The sequence below is a fragment of the Pseudochaenichthys georgianus genome, unplaced genomic scaffold (genome assembly GCF_902827115.2).
Source record: "Pseudochaenichthys georgianus unplaced genomic scaffold, fPseGeo1.2 scaffold_223_arrow_ctg1, whole genome shotgun sequence".
Lineage (NCBI taxonomy): Eukaryota > Metazoa > Chordata > Actinopteri > Perciformes > Channichthyidae > Pseudochaenichthys > Pseudochaenichthys georgianus.
In genome coordinates this window covers 611,964-635,012 of record NW_027262869.1, presented here as the reverse complement: position 1 = coordinate 635,012, position 23,049 = coordinate 611,964, and the positions used below count along the sequence as shown (strand labels likewise).

General features: G+C 42.5%; 1 protein-coding gene across 1 annotated transcript in view; it reads right to left on the bottom strand.

The window, feature by feature from the left end:
- Positions 1-846: 846 nt before the first annotated feature.
- The window catches only part of LOC117441960 (uncharacterized), a 605,495-nt gene continuing 583,292 nt past the window's right edge, over positions 847-23,049 (bottom strand). Inside the window, 1 exon segment of the mRNA XM_071202313.1 lies at positions 847-4,897. Within this exon segment, the coding sequence (XP_071058414.1) occupies positions 4,144-4,897 (754 nt within the window). The 3' untranslated portion in view covers positions 847-4,143.

Below are 23,049 nucleotides of genomic sequence, written 5' to 3'. Positions count from 1 at the left end.
AGTGTGTGTGTCTTCGTCTTGGCGAACACCAGGTCTCCCTGTTTGAACTGGTCCCGTTTCTCCCCGCATCGTGATAACTCTCACCTTAATGACAGAGAATCAGCAGAAAGGAAACAGAAATATATTGAGGTGACTTAATAACCATCATGTGATCAAGGGGCGTCTGGGACTTTATTCACTTTCCAACCATGAAAAACTGTTTATTTTTGTACCGTTAACTGTTGCTGTTATCTGAAATGTATAAACCTCGTTAAAAGTTTAAACGGGTCGTTTATTTGAATGTATAAGTATCAAAAACCTATTTCATTCAGTGTTTAGAAAGGGTGAAGTGTGAACTGTGACATACACGGAGTAGTTTCTATGTAGAGTATCATATATACATATATTACTGTGAATGCAAATGAGAGATATAATCCAGACAAACAAAGAGTATTACAGGAACGATATGTATCTCTGATATGTAGCTAAGCCAAACGGTTCATTGTCAGGCTTTAGCTGTTGCTGTTACCTGAAAGGTATAAACCACATTCAAAGAGAGAAGAGGTCGTTTCCTTCCATCAGAAACTTTTAACCAGTTTCTAAGTATTGTTTGTTTCATTTCCAGCTCGTCCTGTCTTTGTTTACAACACAGACTGCTAGCTCTGAAGCTAACCAGGGTTGCTAGCTGTGGGTCCCTGGCTGGAGTGAGATTTTGATATTTAATTACACATATGCGCACTAAATGACATTAGCATATATATAGGATATTGTTATCTGTGTTGATTATTCTCGCGTCCAGGAGAGAAGCTTAAAAAAGGAGACTAAATGGAGTCTCTGAGATTGTTTCAAATTGGTACTTTAATTAATAAAAAGCGTGGTAATGTTACAAACAGGATATTGTCCGACAGAAATACAGCTGTGTCTCTGGCTCTGGTCAGCGGTGAAAGAGGCCGTATCCCTCAGGTCGCGCTGTTTATATATCCTCTGCTGGCTCCTCCCAGCGGGCCGGCTCTCCACGTTTCAATGTCCGTTGTTACGCATATCAGAGGATACAGACATTGTACATTCAATATATATCTAAACACACCTTTTCTCCTCCTTAACTCTTTCATGACTTTTCATTTAACACATTCTAAACGCTGTAATCAATACTCCTAAAAATACAGGAAATACTTCACAGCAGTTTGGTTTCCGGTCGTTCCGAATGTTGTCACATGCTACCCACATCTCGACAATATCTCGACGTCTATAGTTCTAGTGTTGAAATCAGTAGGTTTCGCTGTGCAACATCATATCGCTGCTAAATTCACCTCTATAGTAAATGGTATATTAGCCTCATGCTAACTGGAGATGAAGGATTTTCAGATTAGAAGCTTAACAACTGGTTGTGCACAAGAACTTCTGGTTTTTCAGTATAAAACAGCATTTAAACTGACGGTATGTTTAAGGTGCTTTATGCCATCAAAACATTGATTTTAATTTCTAACAATATACAATATATACAAATACACAATATTGGACACAGACTATAAAGGGCTCTCAGTTTCATTCACTAATGAAAGCCAAGCACATGTTTGTTTCCACTGTTTCATTGTGTGCAGAGGCCTGTCGCGATAAGCTAATAGTTGACTTATCGCTCCAATACACACCTCAAGGCTTTATATTGCAGTCTATCAGTTTGTAAGTGATGTTTTGCTGCTGCTCCATACGCTATACAACCACAGTCTGTTGTGGACCTCATCATGGATCTGTACATGTCTACTAATGCTTGTTTGTCTGCGCCCCAGCTGCATCCAGCTACAGCTCGCAATACATTTAATACTTTTAGCATTGTGTTTCCACTTGATTAATATGCATTTCCCATGTGTATTTGCTATCAAACCACAGTCCTAGGTATTTGAACTCATTCAACTTTGTCATTGGACGATCATATAGTGTTAGCTGTTGGCCATCAATCTTGCGTTTGTTTGTAAATACCATGGAGCATGACTTGCTCTCTGACATTTTGAATCCAGTTATATGACCACTTCTTTAGTCGCTCGAGCTTCTCCATCACGTATGGGGCACGTCTTCCCCTCATCCACAGAGCCCCATCCTCTGCGTGGAGAGCCCATTGGATGCATGAGTCTCAGCATGTCAACATGTCATTAATCATGATGTTAATAATATTGGACTGACCGCACTCCCTCGGGGGATACCGTTTTCTATTTCTAAATAACTGGAAACATCTGCTCCAACCTTTCCTCTAAATGTCCCGTCTGTTCAAAAGGCCCTTACCCAATAGAACATTCTCCTCCATGTGATCAGTAGCCCCTCCTCCATGTGATCAGTAGCCCCTCCTCCACACAGAGTCATACGCCTTTGCAATGGCAAAGTACACTATTGCCATTATCTCTTTCATTTTCAATGTTTTTCCCACGTCATTACTCACTCTCACTAATTCCACATCCAGAGCTGACCTATCATCCTGTCCACAGTTAAGAGGACGAGGAAGGCAGCAGCCGTATCAGTTTGACACTAACGTCAGATCCAGGCATGAGACGTTCCCCTGTGAACATCTACTCTTGTGCCATGTCCATCATTAAGGCATGCTAGTGTTCTTTCCTCCAGCATTTCCTCCACTATGTTTCCGTTACTGTCTGTATGGTTGCTGCCCCATAGACGGTTGTGTGCATTGAAATCACCACACCAAACCTCCTCCCTATGTTTATGTTCTGCTACTTCTTTAAATATATCAGTGGTTAGATTTGGACATGGGTTGTATAAATTGATTATCCTGATGTTATCTTGTTTTCTTGGGTTGCAGATGTCCACTATAATACAGTCTATACCATCAGGAGATTGCACCTCCCTGTATGCCACACCATCTTTGAGAAATGACTGCAGGATCTCAGGTCTGCAAAGTGGACAGGTAGGCGAGAAAGGCTTTTTGGAGTCTCAGAGACCAAGGTCCTGTACACTTCGCATCCATTGACTGCACGACTTCAGGTCTGCGATGTGGACAGAACACCTCAAATACATCACTACACAACCTGGGTATTTGAAGATAAGGGAATGACATGTTTATAATATGCTGCAAAACACAACAAATATGCAGCGTGACAAGTCTGTTTCTAAGGCCATTTTATTTGTGGTAGTCTGATCATTTCAACAAGAGAATAGAATCAAACTGAAAACATCGTAAATATGTTCCAGATACATGAAGCATGTGAACAGTGAAACTCGCTCATGGACTTTAAGGTGAATACTTTAAGAAAAGGTTTTCCCACACTCTTTGTAGGAGCCATTTTATGGGTGTCGTTGGTGTCTCAGTTTACCTTATTTATATGAATAGTGCAATATTATTTTAGAACACTTGGTGGCGGGGTGTATAAAAGGGGTCATAGGCGACAGGAGAGGAAGAGGACACAGGAGTTAGAGCATATCGATTCTACCAGACGGCCAGCCCAGCCCCAGCAGATGCTCACACTACAACTATTGACACCGTGTACTTAAACCTTGGTATGTAAAGCAATAAAACATCTTTCTAAAACTGCAGCAAAAGACCGGAACTTCATATGCTTGTGTCTGCGTCAGGATCACTCTAAACCCTCCTGTGAAGTAATGGCAAAAAGATATAGGACACTGGAACATAGAATCGTACTCTGAGTGAAACTGGACAATAAGAAACATATCGCATTGGATTAAGGATCGTTTTCACCGGACAAACAATTGGATTACTTCACAACCGACACCGTCATCCCGGATCAGCTGGACAACATGCCACAATCAGCTGGAGATTGTCACCACCTGCGCTCATCAAGACGGTGAAAGGAGAGGCCGAGAGCCAAGGCTGGGAAAGCGGCCGGGTATGAGCAGCATTCAAACTGGATCGTATATTGGAATTATAAGCTGCATCAGACAATGGCTTGGATTTAATGCTGTAATAATGTCAGCTGGTTGAAACAGCTGTCGGCAGACTGAAAGCCAGAAAACGAAACTTAAAGGAACAGTGAACATTATGCCTGTCAATTCTGACGTTACGTCAACAGATGGCGCTGTTGGGATGGGCGCTGTAATGGAAAAAAGGATTACCCAACACAAGGCCAATAGATGGGAATTGTTTAGTGTAAACTGTGAAAAAACAAAATATGCTTAATTGCGGCTCCTACACTCTGAAACCCACTATGGTTTTTCTCCTGAGTGAACACGAAGATGTGATTTGAGACCACCTGATGTAGTGAACGTTTTCCCACACTCTTCACACCAGTACGGTTTTTCTCCAGTGTGAATACGGTGATGTGACTTGAGATGATCTGAACTTCTGAACGTTTTCCCACACTCTTCACAGCTGTAAGGTTTTTCTCCAGTGTGAATACGGTGATGTCTTTTGAGAGCACCTGATGTAGTGAAAGTTGTCCCACACTCTTCACATCTGTAAGGTTTTTCTCCAGTGTGAATACGGTGATGTCTTTTGAGAGCACCTGCTGTAGTGAAAGTTGTCCCACACTGTTCACATCTGTAAGGTTTTTCTCCAGTATGAATGCGGTGATGTATTTGGAGATCACCTGATGTAGTGAAAGTTGTCCCACACTCTTCACATTTGTAAGGTTTTTCTCCAGTATGAATACGTTGATGTGTTTTGAGTTGACTTGATGTAGTGAAAGTTTTCCCACACTCTTCACAGCTGTAAGGTTTTTCTCCAGTGTGAATACGTTGATGTGATTCTAGAGCACCTGATGTAGTGAAAGTTGTCCCACACTCTTCACAGCTATAAGGTTTTTCTCCTGTGTGAATACGTTGATGTGTTTTGAGAGCACCTGATTGAGTGAAAGTTTTCCCACAGTCTTCACAGCTGTACGGTTTTTCTCCTGTGTGAATAAGCAGGTGGCTCTTTAAAGTTCCAGATGCTGTAAAGGATTTGTCACATTGCTGACAGCTATGACGTCTCTCTCTTCCTTTCAGTTTCTAGAACAGAAGGACAGAGAAAGAGAGAAAGTCAATCTAAAAAGCATAAATACACAAGTTAACAAAATAAAAACTCACTTAAAGTGGACCTATCATGCTATATTTGAACAATATATTGTAGGGCCATACCCATATTAAGTATATAAATATAGTATATTTTTCAAAATACCAAAAAGATCCTGTATTTTAGACACGCCTCATTTCGCTCTATTTGCTCTTTCCAGCGCTGTTTTTGCAGGGGGCTGATTCTGTGAGCAGCAGCTGACCACGCCCCCTGCAGCTGGCCACGCCGCCCTGCAGGAGAGAGGAGCATGCTCTGAGATCAGCTGCTGGGCTGCAGCGGGGAGAAGAGGGGGAGAAAAAGAGATCTCCGTCCACCGTGTTTTATTCTTATAGAAGAAAGAAGAGAAGTAACGGGGCAGAAACCCTCCTTTTTAGACAGCGGTCCAGACATAGACATCAAACGGCAACACATATTCAGTGTGCAGTTCCTTTGGCATTAGGGCAGGGATATCTAGATACTTCCCAAGGTTTGACATAATGAATTGTGCTACTTTTAAAGCAAGCAACGATGTTTTCAAATCTGTAATCAAAAAGCACCTCAAAAAACCCTATCGAAGCAGTTCCTGCCGTTGCTACATTAGTTCAAACGGTAACAACAAACTGTTCAAATCTGGATCAGTCTGTATCAGATCCGTTGCAGCCCCTTTTTTAGAGATTTGGGTAAGGAGGAAAATAGAGAGGGTTGTGTTTTCTGACACTTGGTGAGTTCCCTGGAACACCGGGGACACATATTCATGTATACAAGACGTACGAAAGTGCATTTTGCATGATAGGTCCCCTTTAATATAAACCTTGAGTTAACAAAATACTACTTATCAACTGTTTGTGTTTATTATATTTGATACAGTAATACAGCAATATTCTAACCAAAGTATATACCAGAGGTGGGGGACTCGAGTCACATGACTTGACTCGAGTCCCATGACTTGACTTGCCTATTTTTGGACTTGAGACTTGCTTGACTAACATTGATAAAAGACTCGATTTGACTTTGACTTGGTATTCATGACCTGAGACTTAGGCTTGAGAAAGATGAATCGAAAGGACTTTACTTTTTAAAATCAAATATTTGCATTTGTATCGTACGAAGCCCCGACAGGGCAATGAAAGAAAAAAAAGAGAGAGAAAGGAGAAAGTAGGAAGTGGAGCGCCCAGGAGACAGCCGTTTCATTGCAGACTGTTATGTTTATGTGGGGAAATACATGCATTATTTGAGATATATTTCAAACTCGGACTTCATTTTAGGGACATTTCGGCCAGGGGTGTAGAGTTATTTGTTCAAGCACCGGATCGGCAAAACAGGAGAGTCTGTGAACCAGTCTGCCTTGACCTATGTATTCATGTCTGACTCTCACAGTATCTGCTGCTTCATAGAAGAAACCCTCCTTCACTTCATGAGATCTCTGCAGCACCAGGAGGCAGTAACATGCAACTCAGCAGAATCTGAGAAGAGCAGCACCAGCTGCAAAGAGCTGTGCCTTCACTTCGTTTACCTTCATTAAAACACACACACACACACACACACACACACACACACACACACACACACACACACACACACACACACACACACACACACACACACACACACACACACACACACACACACACACACACACACACACACACACACACACACACACACACACACACACACACACACACACACACACACACACACACACACACACACACACACACACACTCGATATTTCAGCCGCGGGTATCGATACATTAAGTCTGATAACTGTGTTCGTTATACTCGCGTCCAGGAGAGAAGCTTTAAAAAGGAGACTAATTGAGTCTCTGAGAATGTTCAAATGTATACTTTAATTAATAAAAAGCGCGGTAATGTTACAAGCAGAAGATGGTTCAGTCATAAAAACAGCTGTGTTCTGGCTCTCGTGAGCGAAGGGAAGAGAGCGAGCTCCACCTTTCCAGCTGTTAAATATCCTCTGCTGAATCCTCCCTGTGGGCCGGATGGCGCTGCTGGGGATCGGCCCTCCACGTCTCCAATGTTCGTTGTTGCGCATTACAGAGGATTCAGACATTGCACATTCAATATATAAATAAACACGCATTTTCTCCTCCTTATCTCTTTCATCACTTTTCATTTAATACATTTTAAACGCTGTAATCAATACTCCAAAAATACCTCACGGCTGGTATCATTTCCGGTAGTTCCGAATGTTGTCTCATGCTACCCACGTCTGTAAACAAACGTATTCAAATAAACTGTACCTTCATTTAATATTCAGCAATACTAATATCTCGACGTCTATAGTTGTAGTGTTGAAATCAGTAGGTTTCGGTGTGCAACACTCCGTGTCATATCGCTACTAAATTCACCTCTATAGGAAATTGTATATTAGCCACATGCTAAATGCTAACCGAGATGAAGGATTTTCAGAATAAAAGCTCAACAACTGGTTGTACACAACAACTTCTGGTTTTTCAGTATAAAACAGCATTTAAACTGACGGTATGTTTATGGTACTTTATGCCATCAAAACATTGATTTTAATTTCTAACAAGTCCCATTCAAATCCCCCCGTGTTCCGCCACCTGCTGCACCATTCTCCATTGTCCATTGTGATACTGCACTTTACAGCTAGAGTTTGCACTGTTTCAATAAATGAAAAAATTTTCTCACCACATCTTTTGATTCATTTTGTCCAGCATTTGCAAGCTGGAGACTCTCTGTCAGAGCCATATATTGTATAATGGATGCTTTCAGTTTTCAGTTGAATTAATTCAATCCAAGTCAATGGAACACTCACAAGATGTCACCAAAATCCCACTGTCCCTTTAAAATCTTTCAGAAAATGATATAAGTGTATCGAATTATATCGAATCGTATCGAATCGTATCGTTGGCTGAATATCGTGATATATATCGTATCGTTGGCTGAATATCGTGTATCGTATCGTATCGTGAGATTAGTGTATCGCCACACACACACACACACACACACACACACACACACACACACACACACACACACACACACACACACACACACACACACACACACACACACACACACACACACACACACACACACACACACACACACACACACACACACACACACACCACACACACACACACACACACACACCACACACACACACACACACACACACACACACACACACACACACACACACACACACACACACACACACACACACACACACACACACGAGTGACAGCACGAACAGGTATGGCGAGGAGCCCCGGCCTCTGCGCTGCTACAGCCGCGAGGCTATGCTAGGGATACAATGCGATCGGCCTCCTACGAATACACCAAGCCATCTGTGCTCTTCGTTATTGGATGAAATCCCTCTGGAGCCGCTTAGAAACACCAGGAAAAAGAGACGAGGAAGGAGGGGAGGCATTCAGAATACGGCGGAGATTCAGCCGGCCACCACTTCCATCCATCATTCTCACAAACCTACGCTCATTGAGCAACAACGTGGACACACTAAGGACACACACAAGGTACTGTCATGAATTTCTCGAGGCCTCTTGATTATGTTTCGCGGAAAGTTGGCTCCAATCTACGATGCCTGAATCTCTCTCTGAAGTACCCGGACTCGCCCTTGTTCGAGCAGACAGGGATGTGAACTCGGGGAAACCCAGAGGAGGCGGTATTTGTGTGTATATTAATGATCTGTGGTGCCGATCATACTCAGTAAAATGTAAAACCTGCAATCCCAACGTAGAAATTCTCGGCATGACGTCAAGACCCTTTTATCTGCCTCGAGAATTCGGGTGTATTTTAGAGTTTGTTGTTTACGTGCCTCCCAGCGGCAGAGGACACTGTGTTCACGAGCTGCAACTCAGCCACCGATACACCGGCAATAGTGCTCGGGACATGAAGCAATGTCGCCTGGAGACTGTGTTACCTGGGTTCCAGCAGTATGTTAGGGATCACAGCAGGAAAGACAATATCCTGGACAAATGCTTTGTTAATGATAAAGGAGCCTATGTGTCTAAATACAGACACCAATACTGAACTCTGATCATAATGTTGTGAATATGATACCAGTGGATAAGACCAAACTCAAGGGAACCAGAAAAGAAAGTAATAAATCATATGTGACTAAGGACATGAAACAAAGACTACGGAGCACTTGAACAGACAGAGAGAACTGAAAGTCAAATTGAGGGAATCAAAACACACAGAGAGCTTTTGGGAAATGCTTTTAAAGCCAAAGACCCCAAAAAAGTGTGGGACACCATGAGAACCGTGACAGGAATGACCTCTTCAGCTAAACCTATTGTGACGGACAAGACATACTTGATCCATACCAATGTGCCTATAAGCAAGGGGGTGGTACTGCTGCTGCTCTGGTTCACATCATCACTAAACATTTAGATAAACGTCACACCTATGCAAGAGCCCTCTTCCTAGACTTCTCAGCAGCAACACAATACAAGCAGACATCTTGGTGTCAAGAATGGCCAAAATGGAAGTAAATCCATACCTGATTTACTGGTATGCCGCTTTCCTCACCAGGAGAGAGCAACTTGACCAAACCCTGTCATCTGCCATCACAACCAATGTAGGGCCCCCAGGGCTGCAGGAGTTCAGCTGTGCTCTCAGCTTCTTTTGATGACTTTACTGAACTGCTGTCTATAATGTGTTTTGACTTTGACCGTCTAGTCATTGTTGGTGATTTTAACATCCATGTTGACAACCCCCAGGACAGAGGGGCTAAAGAACTGTTTTGTGTTCTTGATAACTATGGTGGGGATCCTCTCATGACATCCAACTATAGGCCCATCAGTATCTTACCCATAGTATCCAAGGTATTGGTACCCTGAGAAATTTAAGGCATCAATGGACAGGGGTGGGGTTGTGGAGGCCATGTTCCTTGACTTACGGAAAGCTTTTGACACTGTTAATCACAACATCTTATTGCAAAAAATACTCAACTTAAATGTTTCTATAGAATTCACCAACCTCTTTAATTCGTATCTTTCATCCCGCTCCCAATGTGTTCAAATTGAGAACCATAAGTCTAGTGCACTATGTTTGTCAACTGGAGTACCACAGGGCTCTGTATTGGGCACAATCCTGTTTAGTATTGTTACGGCTGCTGCCTTCCGGGTTGTCTTTATTGTGTTAATCTATGTTGTATGTAAATGAGCAGTGCAATTGCCCTGACGTCATTGGCTGCCACCTCCTGGTCCGCCCCCTGAGGGTTGTGATTGGAGCACGCCGGGCCCGACGCACTCCAATCGCAGCGCACAGCCGGCGCGCACCTGCTGGAGATGACTTCAAAGCCTGGGGACAATCATCACTCTGGAGGCTCTGATGTGGGACAGACGCTACTTGGTCCTTAGACCTGAACTTGTGTGCCCATCTCCGTGTGATATTGTGTGTTAGTAGAGTAGCTTAGTTAGAGGTTAGAGTAGCTTATGATTTTGTGACTGTTGCCTTTAGTTTAGCTGTGTTTTTGTATAGATTATGTGTGTTAGTTGTACCACTTTTAAAGTGAGGTTTTGTTTAGTTTCTTATTTAGTGCAATAGTGTTTATTTCCTTGTATGCTAGTAGACTCCTTTTGTTAGAGTCCTCCCTTTGTTTGGTTATTATTCAACCTGTGACAAATGTGTTTGTTCCAGGCTGCATGCCTGCCATTTTGTTTACCTCTGCTATTTAAAATAAACCCATTTATAATTATTACCAATTCCATTCTGGTGTATGTTGGTTTCCTCTACCCTAGAGGGGGACGTAACAAGTATGTACATAAATGATCTGCCTTCTGTGTGTGGAGAATGTGATGTATTAATGTATGCTGATGATGCAGTTGTTTTTACTCATGGCAAAACCGCAGAAGAGGCTGCTACCAAGGTCACTGATGTGTTGGAGAATATTACATCCTGGCTTAAAGATCAAATGCAAAGCTTCCAAATATGCAACATTTTTATAGAAATGTTGTTTTCAAGACTGCCTGTATTTTTTATTTTATTTAAATCGAGATAATATACCCGAAAAAAACCTTTTTATTTATACAAAACTCGACCCAAAGCCGTCTGAATTTCTGACATGACATTCCCAGCAGCCTCCGCGCGCGTGACGTCATTGTTGCCAAACAGTCTCTGGACCAAATATCCCGACTCGGCAGTCTCGGTCACATGTTTTTCGAAAAGAAAACGGAATTAACATGGGTTATTGTTGTGCTTTTTGTTGTACGAACGGTGCGGGATCTGGGAGAGTTTTCCATGCATTTCCCAAAGACCAAATCATCCGCCAAAAATGGATTATTTTAGTGAATCGTGTTGGCTGGCAACCGACAAAATGGAGCAAGTTGTGTTCTGACCACTTCGCGTGTGATGCATACGACGTTGATCCTGCTATCATCAAGGCTGTTGGTGCAGAAGCATTAATAGTACAATGGAGGCTGAAACCCGGAGCCGTCCCCTCCATATTTCAGCACAAGAAACCACTGAAAGAACGAAAGAGCCGGGCGATGCAGAAACGCCAAAGAATTGAGGTAAACAACTTTTGATTAGATTTCAAAGCGCACGGAGCACAGCAGATAACGCAGATAACGGAATTGCAGTTGTATTAAGTTTTATTGCTTATAGAGGTGGGCACCGTTAGATTCTGTGTCTTTACGATCATAAACAATGTGTTGGATGTGGAGCTAGGATAAGTAATAAGGGAACTAGGAGTGATTTCGGTGCAGTAATAGGTTAGCATTTTTCGCTCGGGGCTAATTCACTGTTAGCATTGAAGTTTATCTGCAGCTCATTCATCGCTCCTCCACTCATAACGGAAAAGTGTGAACAATATGCATTATGATAGGGATTAAATCCACTATTATTCCTCCTGGCCCAATTAAAAATGCCCCCGGCGCAATTAAAAGTGACTGTGAGCACTTAGAAAACCCAACATTCTTCTAACCACTTCATTATTAAATATGTGTCCCCAAAGGTTCTAAACCCTACAAAGAGCTGGAGCTGATCGTCAAAAGCAAGCTGCTGTTGAAGGACATCGCTCGCCTGTCGCCTGCAGAACAAACGTCGTCTTTGGAGTCGTTTCATAAAGTCATTTTATTCTTTGCACCCAAGAGCGTGCATTTCCCATTCACTACTAGGCTGCCAGGTATTTCAAAAAATTCCGTTGCTCAAGGGATTGTGACGACCCCTCCACACCACGTGTGTGTGTGTGTGTGTGTGTGTGTGTGTGTGTGTGTGTGTGTGTGTGTGTGTGTGTGTGTGTGTGTGTGTGTGTGTGTGTGTGTGTGTGTGTGTGTGTGTGTGTGTGTGTGTGTGTGTGTGTGTGTGTGTGTGTGTGTGTGTGTGTGTGTGTGTGTGTGTGTGTGTGTGTGTGTGTGTGTGTGTGTGTGTGTTCAGGTTGTTTCAGGTGCTGATGAGCTGCACCTGGTAAAGCGGGATAAAGGAGGAGCCGAGGCGGTTGACCAAACCAAAATGTTCCTAAACCGGAGCAGGGCTCGGCAGTAACGGTTGCCACTGGCAACCATTCAGAAAAAAACTTCTTGGCCTTTGGTTGCCATCAGTGGCAGTTTTTAACATAAATAAATAAGGACAGCAAACAGCTAAAAGTGAACCCCAAAATAGATTAATGTTAATTATTTGTTGTATTAAGAGTGATATTTAATTATTGTTGTGACCAGTCGGAACCTGATACTTAAGTTGCACGTGCACATTTTAATATAGTTAGACATTAAAGGTAATTTACAGCATTAATAATTAATATCTAATTCTTAACTGTGAATGATTTTAATTTATTTAACATTAGAGATGCATTAGTCTGGCCAATCAAGACTTCAATGCTGAAGGGCCCACGGCTCTATGGTGGGGGTCAGCACAGAGGTCAGGAAAACCCAAATTTGAAAGGGAGACAACGGATGACGAAACTAGTGATTTGCTCAATTCATTTTTGGGGGATCTGCGAAGAACATGACCACAGCTGCACTACTGGTATTTAGTATACCAGCCATTGAGGGTGGACAAGTTTGCTACCACTTAAGTTTCAAATAATTGTGTTAATTGCTTATTGTAAAGCATTTGAACACTCTTTTGTGTCACATGTTCATTATTAAGTTGATGTATAAAGTTAGTATCTTCATTATTTAAAATATAAGGCGTTTAAAAATGGCAACCGTATTTTCAGTTTTGGCAACCAAAAGCTGATGCCTGGTTGCCAGCCTGGCAAGCACTTTTAAAAGTTAGCGCTGAGCCCTGCGGAGACTTCAATGATGCTGGAGGATTTTCGAGGTCAACTTTATCTGCGTTTGCCATTTCGACAGTTCCTAAAATTACTGGTTAAATTTGAACGCATCCCTGTGACCAGCTCTCATAGTATGCCTCTCGTCCAATGAAATGACTTAGTCGCTCTATGGCGCGTTGAAATTGCACTGAACGCTGCGTTCCTGCAGCCCCGCCCGGAGCATGGGCTGCAATGAAGACTCACCGGGCATCGGGCAGTCCTTAATGTCGAGCCCTGCGTCACACCCCTAGTAGATGGCGTTCCGAGCTGAATAAGGGCGTCAAATGAAGGCAAGACGCCCGCCTGGCGGAAACGCTGGAATTAGGAATATCTTGTGATGAAGTGCACACTGACCTGAGCTCCAGGGGCCTCCTTCTTCTCCTCCATGCTGCTCATCAGCTGTCCTGATGAAGACCACAGAGCTGCTTCATTATTAATATAATACAAATATTTAGATATAATTCATCATAAACTGTCAGCAGTGAAGAGGAGGAATTCAAAGAGTTTATTCAATGATATGTTCTATTTCTAGATGCTTCTATGTAGTGTTTTATCACACCACGTGCAGTGCCTTGTCTCATCTATGCTGCTGTGACGTAAACATGGTCCAAATGGATCCATTTGGTCCATGTGATGCTAAGCAGAGGAGAACATGATAGAAAGGTCAGATAGTTATTAAGGTTACATGCACATGACTTTAACCATTACGATAACAACTTGGTTTTCTGTGTAAATTATTATTAATATAATACAAATATTTAGATATAATTCATCATAATCTGTGTAGCAACTTACATTCTAACTTACAGCTCACAGTTAGTTCACTTTTATTTCATTAAAATGACTTTATTCACATAGAAAGTGACATTAATGGATGTTTGAACCACGGTTATAACGCTATCCGTGTGAAACTATCACTAAGTTAACACAGAAAGCAAACATTAGCTAGTGAGACTGTTTAATGTACTCCATGTATACAGTATTTTCTGTATATTGTGTATTCTTTAGATACTCTAGTGATATGTGTCCTGTGTGTATACTTGCTGCTCATGCTTCATTTTTATTATCTTATTGCATCTTTTAAATATGTTTAACTCGTGTAATGCCTGAAAACACTTCTGCTGGGACACATTCATTTCCCAGTTTAAGATAAATCATTATTTAAATAAAGTATATCTATTTATCTAATGAGATAAACCGTCGCTTAGCTTAGCGTTAGCAGCTAATTGAAGAACCCCATTCATTTCAATGGGAAAAATGCTACGTCGCGGTGAATGACGATGCTAATAAGCTAGTTAGCATACCTTTAAAACCATATCTATGGCAAAGAGCACCAACACAACAACTCAAACTCAGAGCCGAACTGGAATAATAACTGTAGCTGTTAGCCGATAGCCGTTAGCTTTCAGACTTTAGCTTTTAGACTGTAGCTGTTGGACTGTAGCTGTTAGACTGTAGCTGTTAGACTGTAGCTGTTAGCCTTTATTTAAAGATAGATTGAGACTATTTTTGTCGCACATTTTAAAGTTTTTTTGTGAGTTTCTTTCTTCCAAGATTATAGCTGTTGTGTTAAATAAGATAACTTCTGATTCGTGATTAACTGTAAGATAAGAGGTGTAAATACACTTAATGAAACCTCTGCATCTGTTTAATCCACTCACCTCTTATTTTCTCCTTCTTCTCCTCTCGGTTTTTCGCCATCGTGTGCTCAGGCTCTGTGCACAAGATGGCGTCTATCAACTTCCGGCGGCTGGGTGTGAGGTCTGACCTTAGTCCAAGAAAACATTCTTATTATTAAGGCACTAACAAAGACACAACACAAAGATAAAGCTAGCAGCGTTACCCAGGTCTCAGAGAGACTGCTGCAGCCTGAAGAGAACTGCAGGGCACAGTGACCCTTCTCAGAGAGGAGCAGAGCTGCAGCCTGAAGACAAGCTGCAGGGCACAATGACCCTTCTCAGAGAGGAGCAGAGCTGCAGCCTGAAGACAAGCTGCAGAGCGCAGTGACCCTTCTCAGAGAGGAGTAGCAGCTGCCGCCTGAAGACAATCTGCAGGGCACAGTGACCCTTCTCAGAGAGAGTCTATCTCTACAGGAGGTAGAGATAGTGAAAATGAGAGAAAAACGTTCTCACTCACCATCCAGTGAATCATTTCAGCAGATTAAGGATGAACTCTGCCAGTTTAAAAACACCAATACAACAACTAAGAGGAGAAGTGACTGTCCTACAGGAGGACAGGCACATTCTAAAGAAATAAATAACAGCAGTAAAAGAGGAGTTGCACCTCAAACATCAAACCACCCTGAGCCTGAAAGAGCAGCTCTAGAGCCTCACAGCCACAGCACTGCAGCGACCCCAACCTGCCACGAGTAACACACAACTCACTGAGCCAAGGCCTCCAACCAGCAGCCTCCTGCTCCAGCAACCATCATCCAGTAAAACCTCACCAAACCCCACATTGAAACCATTCACCAATGGCCCAGCGCCCCAGCATGAGCCACAACCAGCTACCAGCTACCAGCCAGACAATATTCCTCCTTCCACAATCAAAATAACAACCGACACAGAAGCGACTGATGCTGAAGTAATCATTCTTATTGACTCAAATGGAAAATTCTTAGATGAAGAACAACTCTTTCCCGGACAAAAAGTAAAAAAAATATGGTGCCCAAGAACAGATAATGCACTTGATGTTCTCACAAAGGCCAAACTGGGAGAACCAAGCCACATCATTGTGCACACAGGAACTAACAACCTTCGTATAGAGCAAGAGAGAGTAGCTGAATCTGTGACGAGAGTGGCGCTAAAGGCTACGCAGAGCTTCCCAAACTCTAAAATAACTGTCTCCACGATTTCCACCCTCTCACTATCCATAGGATCAATTCGGAGATCTCCAGAGGAAGTGCTGTCATGCCCAATGTCCACCTGGCACATCACCCCACCCTCAGCATTCACAGCCTCCATGACCACGTTCACCTCCGTAAGGACATTGTAAAAGTCTTTGCTAAGACACTTAAAGATGTGGCCTTAGGATGAAGCCAGGGCGGAGCCTCTGTTAGCCGCGGACGAGCTAGCCAGCATATAACTGGACCACCCCTATCACCACCTGCAAGAGAATATCGCAGATATCCCCTTGGATCAGGCCCCTACCCCCCTCCACCATTATTACCTCACCTTCAGAGCCACCCACCCAGAACCAGAGCCATACAAGCAAGACAGGCCAGCACCACTCCAATAAACTCAAGGCCCACACCAGGATATCAGCCCTGCCCCCCGTTTCAGCAACCAGCTCAGAAAAGCTACGCCACTGCACTGAAGACCCCACCAAACATCGACCTGGGAGAGATCACACACCTCCTTAGCCTTATATGCACCAAACTGATGAGTCAGGTCGTAGAAGACTTAACTTAACACGCACACACACACACACCCGTTTATCTCATTTTTAAAATGTATTTGTATTCTTCACTATGACCACCTCAATGACACCATTCTCCATCTCTATGTGGAACATCCAAGGTATACATTCTTCTCTGTTTGGACAGAAATATAGAACAGATTAATTTAAAGAGAACACACAAAATGTAGACATTATTATCCTCCAAGAGACCTGCTGTAGATCTGATTCCAACATCCACTGTCCCCCAAATTACAAACAAATTCTTCTGCCCTCGATCAAAATCCGAGCCCTCCCACATCTGGATTAAACGATCCAAAAGCATCACATGTACAGAAAATGATTTGTTTTATGTACAATATATCCTCAGAGTGACTCTCCTTACTACAGCGAGGAAACATTCCCACACCTCCTCACCCAAATCTGCAGATTTCAGGCCCAAGGAAAAGTGTTGATCTGTGGAGACCTCAACGCACGCACTGGAACCCATCCAGACTCAAACTCAGAGAGTGGTAACAAACATATATTTGGACAAAACTTTCCCGCAACACCACAAATCTCCCTCGCCATAATTCTGACCCTCAGATAAACAAGAATGGGAAAGACCTGCTCCAACTCTGTCAAGGCCTCGGTCTGTACATTGTTAACGGTAGGTTTAGAGGCGACTCTTTGGGAAGACCCACCTTCTGCTCGTCTCTTGGCACGAGTACCGTAGATTACATGATAACTGATCTGGACCCGCTCTCTCTCAGTTCATTTATAGTCCAACCTCTAACACCTCTATCGGATCACAGCCAAATGACTGTGTTCATGAAAAGAAACTAGCAGTCCACAATCTGAACCCAATAACCTGTTTAACATTAAAAGAAAATACAAATGGGCTCCAGACAGAGAGAGACAGAGACAGACAGACAGACAGACAGACAGAGAGAGAGAGAGAGAGAGAGCGCACAAGAGTTCCTGAAAGCTATTGGAAACGAACACATTCAAAGACTCTCAGACAGCTCTCTGGACACCACATATGACCACGATAAAGAAGACATAGACCTGGCAGTCAGAACAATGAACCACATCTTCATGAGAACAGCTCACACATCCCAACTGAAGAAATGCAGCAACAAGCCCCAAAAACAAAAAGAAATCAACTGGTTTGATGAAGAATGCCAACAAAAAAGGAAAGAACTTAGGAACATATCGAACCAAAAACATAGAGATCCTAGCAACGCAGACGTACGCCTCCTTTACTGCCACATGCTCAAACAATACAAACGTACAATCAAACCAAGAAGGCTCAGTACACACAAAAACAACCAACAATCATCGAGGATTCTTTAAACACAAACAGATTCTGGGAAAATTGTAAAAATCGAAATAAAAGTAAACACGATGACCCAGTGATACAGAATGGAGACATCTGGACCGATCACTTCAAACATCTGTAGCATTCCTCTCAACTCTGACTCAAACACAAAGAACTGAACAGCTCAACAGATTAGAACTGGTCATCGAGGACTCCCAGAACCCTTTGGACCTTCTAACGACTGAACAGGAACTGGTCATCAAGGACTCCCAGAACCCTTTGGACTTTCTAACGACTGAACAGGAACTGGTCATCAAGGACTCCCAGAACCCTTTGGACTTTCTAACGACTGAACAGGAACTGGTCATCAAGGACTCCCAGAACCCTTTGGACTTTCTAACGACTGAACAGGAACTGGTCATCAAGGACTCCCAGAACCCTTTGGACTTTCTAACGACTGAACAGGAACTGGTCATCAAGGACTCCCAGAACCCTTTGGACTTTCTAACGACTGAACAGGAACTGGTCATCAAGGACTCCCAGAACCCTTTGGACTTTCTAACGACTGAACAGGAACTGGTCATCAAGGACTCCCAGAACCCTTTGGACTTTCTAACGACTGAACAGGAACTGGTCATCAAGGACTCCCAGAACCCTTTGGACTTTCTAATGACTGAACAGGAACTGGTCATCAAGGACTCCCAGAACCCTTTGGACTTTCTAACGACTGAACAGGAACTGGTCATCAAGGACTCCCAGAACCCTTTGGACTTTCTAACGACTGAACAGGAACTGGACAAAAAGTTGATTAACCGAAAACCAAAAAAAGCAAGTTGGCTTGACGGCATATTGAACGAGATGCTAAAACACTCGAGTAAAAAGATCAGACTGACTATACTCAAACTATTCAACTTGATCCTGATGGTAGGGTACTTCCCTGACAGCTGGAATCGTGGTCTCATAACACCCATTTTTAAAAACGGCGATAAATCTGACCCTAATAACTACAGAGGCATTTGTGTGAACAGTAACCTGGGGAAGGTCTTCTGTAGTATTATGAACTCCCGGCTTATAGACTTCCTTACGAAACACAATGTCCTGAGCAAAAGCCAGATTGGGTTCTTACCAAATCACCGCACATCAGACCACATTCACACCCTACACACCTAACTGACAAATATGTTAAAATAAAAGCAAGATATTTGCCTGTTTCATCGATTTCCAAAAAGCATTTGACTCGATTTGGCACGTTGGTCTATTCAACAAACTCCTTCAAAGCGGTATAGGGGGGAAAACATTTGACCTAATCAAATCTATGTACACAAACAACATGTGCAGCATCAAGAACGGACACAAGAGAACCACCTTCATTTCTCAAGAACGGGGAGTAAGACAAGGATGCTGTTTATCACCGGCCCTGTTCAACATCTACATTAACGAACTGGCCACCATCTTAGAGCAGTCCACAGCACCTGGGCTCACTCTCCACAACACAGAGATCAGGTTCCTGCTGTGTGCAGATGGTCTCATCCTGTTAAGCCCCACAGAAGAAGGACTTCAACAGAGTTTAAATATACTGGAAGGACAAAAACAATGATATTTCAACAAAGACCCAGATGTCAGGCAAACAACACTGACTTTACAATTGGGACACAGACAATAGAAAATTGTTCAGAATATAATTATTTAGGCCTGAAAATAAGTTCCACTGGAAGCTTTAATCAAGCTGTGAAGGAACTGAGAGAGAAAGCACGCAGGGCGTTTTATGCAATAAAAAGACGAATCCACATTTTAATTTGGCTTAAATGACTTCAATCAGTAATACAACCCGTCCTACTCGATGGAAGCGAAGTGTGGGGCCCACACACAAACCAAACATTTGACAAATGGGAAAACCATCCAATAGAAAATGCTCACAATGAGTTTTGCAAACGCATCCTCCAGGTTCACAGGAGAACAACTAACAACGCCTGCAGAGCGGAATTAGGCACATGAAACGTTTTTTTCATATGGAATGCAGTTGGAGGTCAACCAATCACAGAGCTTGAGGCAACGCGGAACAATAGCTGAGGATTCTGGGTAGTGTAGTGTCTTCGGCCATCCTAAACTGAACACATATTTGTTTCTCCGAATCGAAGGGGGAAAATACAAAAGCATTGCACACAATTCAAACCAATCAATGTTGTGTAATCAACAAGCATAATCTGGTGTGTTTGAGTCGATGAGTAGTGCAGATAGCACTGTAAAATCAATCGACAGAGAATACTTACTTCCGGGTGTAAAATCCTCCGTTATCCAATGGGAATGGACGCTCACATTGCTCTCCGTAATACAATAAAGGGGACAGGATCAAATCGGAATATAATGTTATTTTAAAAAACGTTAACTAAAGGGAACAATCTATTGGACACAGCTGAAGCTCTGGCCTTCCTTAAAAACAAACTAATGTAATAAAAATCACAGTTGCATTACCCACAATGCACTGTTTTTTGAGAACAAAAATTCGTAACTAATGCACCATAATACATTCTGACGAAAAATACAAATTATTATGAATACAAATAAAATAAAAGAAGCCTCCCGCGAGTTACTACAAGCTATAAAGTAGATTTTAAAAACGTTTTATAGAATAAAAGCTCACTGCAGGACGTTGTAGAAATGCGTGTGTGCACCACGACAAAAGAGCCTCATTCACTTTACATTGGGGTTGTTTGCGTGGTGCAGACACGTAAATGTAACAAAGTTCGTGAGTCCACCACGCAATGCGGTGTTAAGGAGTCGTGGTGGAGTCACGCATTCTGGTGAGATCAGGTAGTGTGTGTAGTCCGTTGCTGTTCAATATAATGATGCATGACATCTTTAATCAAGTTCATCCAAGTGTGGGGAAATCTTTGTCTGCAGATGATGGGGCTTTGTGGGCAAAAGGCCGCAATGTAGCACATGTTGGAAAGAAAATACAAGCTGCAATAGTTGAAGTGGAGAAATGGACAAATAAATGGGGATTCAAACTGCCAGTAGCTAAGACGCAGGTCATTTGTTTTACCAAACGGCATAACATTGCTCCTATATCGTTACAATTGTATGAGCAACCTCTTGAACAGGTTAATACAATAAGACTTCTTGGTGTTTGGTTTGACGGAAAGCTAACATGGAGCAGTCATATAGGAAAAGTTCAAAATAAATGTAAAAAGGTCAACAATGTACTTCGTGTTTGGCGGGGCAGGAGTGGGGAGCGAGTAGGTCATCACCTCTGAATATATATTGGGCGCTCATGAGACCTGTATTCGATGATGGGTGTGTAGCGTTCATGGCAGCAGCAGAATCTAACCTTAAAAAGCTGGATGTCCTACAAGCTCAGGCCCTGAGGATATGTGGTGGAGCTTTTAAAACATCTCCAGTATCAGCAATGCAGGTGGAAATGGGAGAAATGCCTTTAAGGATAAGAAGAGTGAAGTTAATGTTGCATTCTGGGTAAACCTTCGGGGGCACAGTGATAGTCATCCTGCGGAAAGTATCTTGAAAGGATTGGCGATGTTAAAGCAGCAAGTATAGCTTTGAATCAAATGCAGTATTGCCCCACAGCTCCAATCTGGTCCATTCCACCCTGGTTGTTCCCATTGCCAAGTGCAGACCTCAATATACGAGAGGAGTTAAAGGAAAAGAAAGAACTACCAGTATGGCGCATAGTCCAGAATCACTTTGCAAGATATCACTCAGACTCAACAATCATATTTACAGATGGCTCCAAAGATCCAGAGGCAGGGCGTGCAGGGGCAGCAGTGTATATCCCAGTGAGTAATACACAGATAGAGAAAAGGGTAACAGACCATGTGTCAGTATACACCACAGAGTTGTTGGCATTGGAGCTGTCATTGAAATGGATAGAGGAGAAAGAAATACATAACAGTGGAATTGCATCTGACAGCTTTTCAGCATTATCGAGTATACGATCAGGCAGATCTTCATCTAGAACGGACATAATAAATGAAATATTTCTAATTGTATATAAAATGCAAATCAAAGGCATAGCAACTCGTTTCCTCTGGTTCCTGCTCATGTTGGTGTGGAGGGTAATGAACAGGTGGATATTCTGGCCAAACAAACATTCAGAAGTATGAACATAGACATAGAAGTTCCACTCAGCAAAGCGGAGGTTCAAACATTCATTCAGAAATATGCACAAACAACATGGCAAGATCATTGGGACCTGAGTGATACAGGAAGACATCTTTATAACATGCACAGGTATGTGGGGGGTGGAAGGAAGGTGGGGTTGACCCTTGTGTTATGTTCACATTTCGCACCCTTTGGTAATGTTCGGGTCAAATTGACAGGGTTTTAAAAAAATACAGAATTAAATTCAACATGCACAATTCCTTATATATATTGTCTTTAATTAATTCCCCAACAATATAAATGAAATATATGATTAGTTTTTGTAATACTCTTTGCTAGATCACATTTAACATCCCATCGTTTTTTGTGATAAAAATGTAATTTATGTTAAAAAAAAATACACTGTAATAAAAAGTAAGTTTACGTTTCGCTCATGCTTTTCTAGGACACATGTAAATTAAACATTTTTTCATTAACGTTTATTATTTTTAATCTGTCATATACTAATCAAAGCCCTGACGGAAATAAAGCAATTTATCAGCAGTTGGAACACAAGAACCACATCCAAGAGTATGTGGCTGTGAAATATAGAGGGAATGAAACAAAGTACATAGAACAGATATAAACACAAAGCAAATAAAAACAATTAACAGTCACTATTCATAAAATACAGTATATCCGAAAACTATCTTGATGAAGTGACGCTGCAGAACATCATGGGAGTCGATGGGCAGGTCCGTTTAGGAAACACATGATGTCCAGAACTTCTTCCTGTGTAGAGCACAGATGTACTTGTTGCAGTTGCTGCATGTAGTCTGTGTCTTGGAGTCCTTTGAGGGTCCACAGACGTCACAGCTGGCTGTGGGGGTCTTCCAGAAGCTGACTGTGGGGGTCTTCCAGAAGCTGGCTGTGGTGGTCTTCCAGAAGCTGACTGTGGGGGTCTTCCAGAAGCTGGCTGTGGGGGTCTTCCAGAAGCTGACTGTGGGGGTCTTCCAGAAG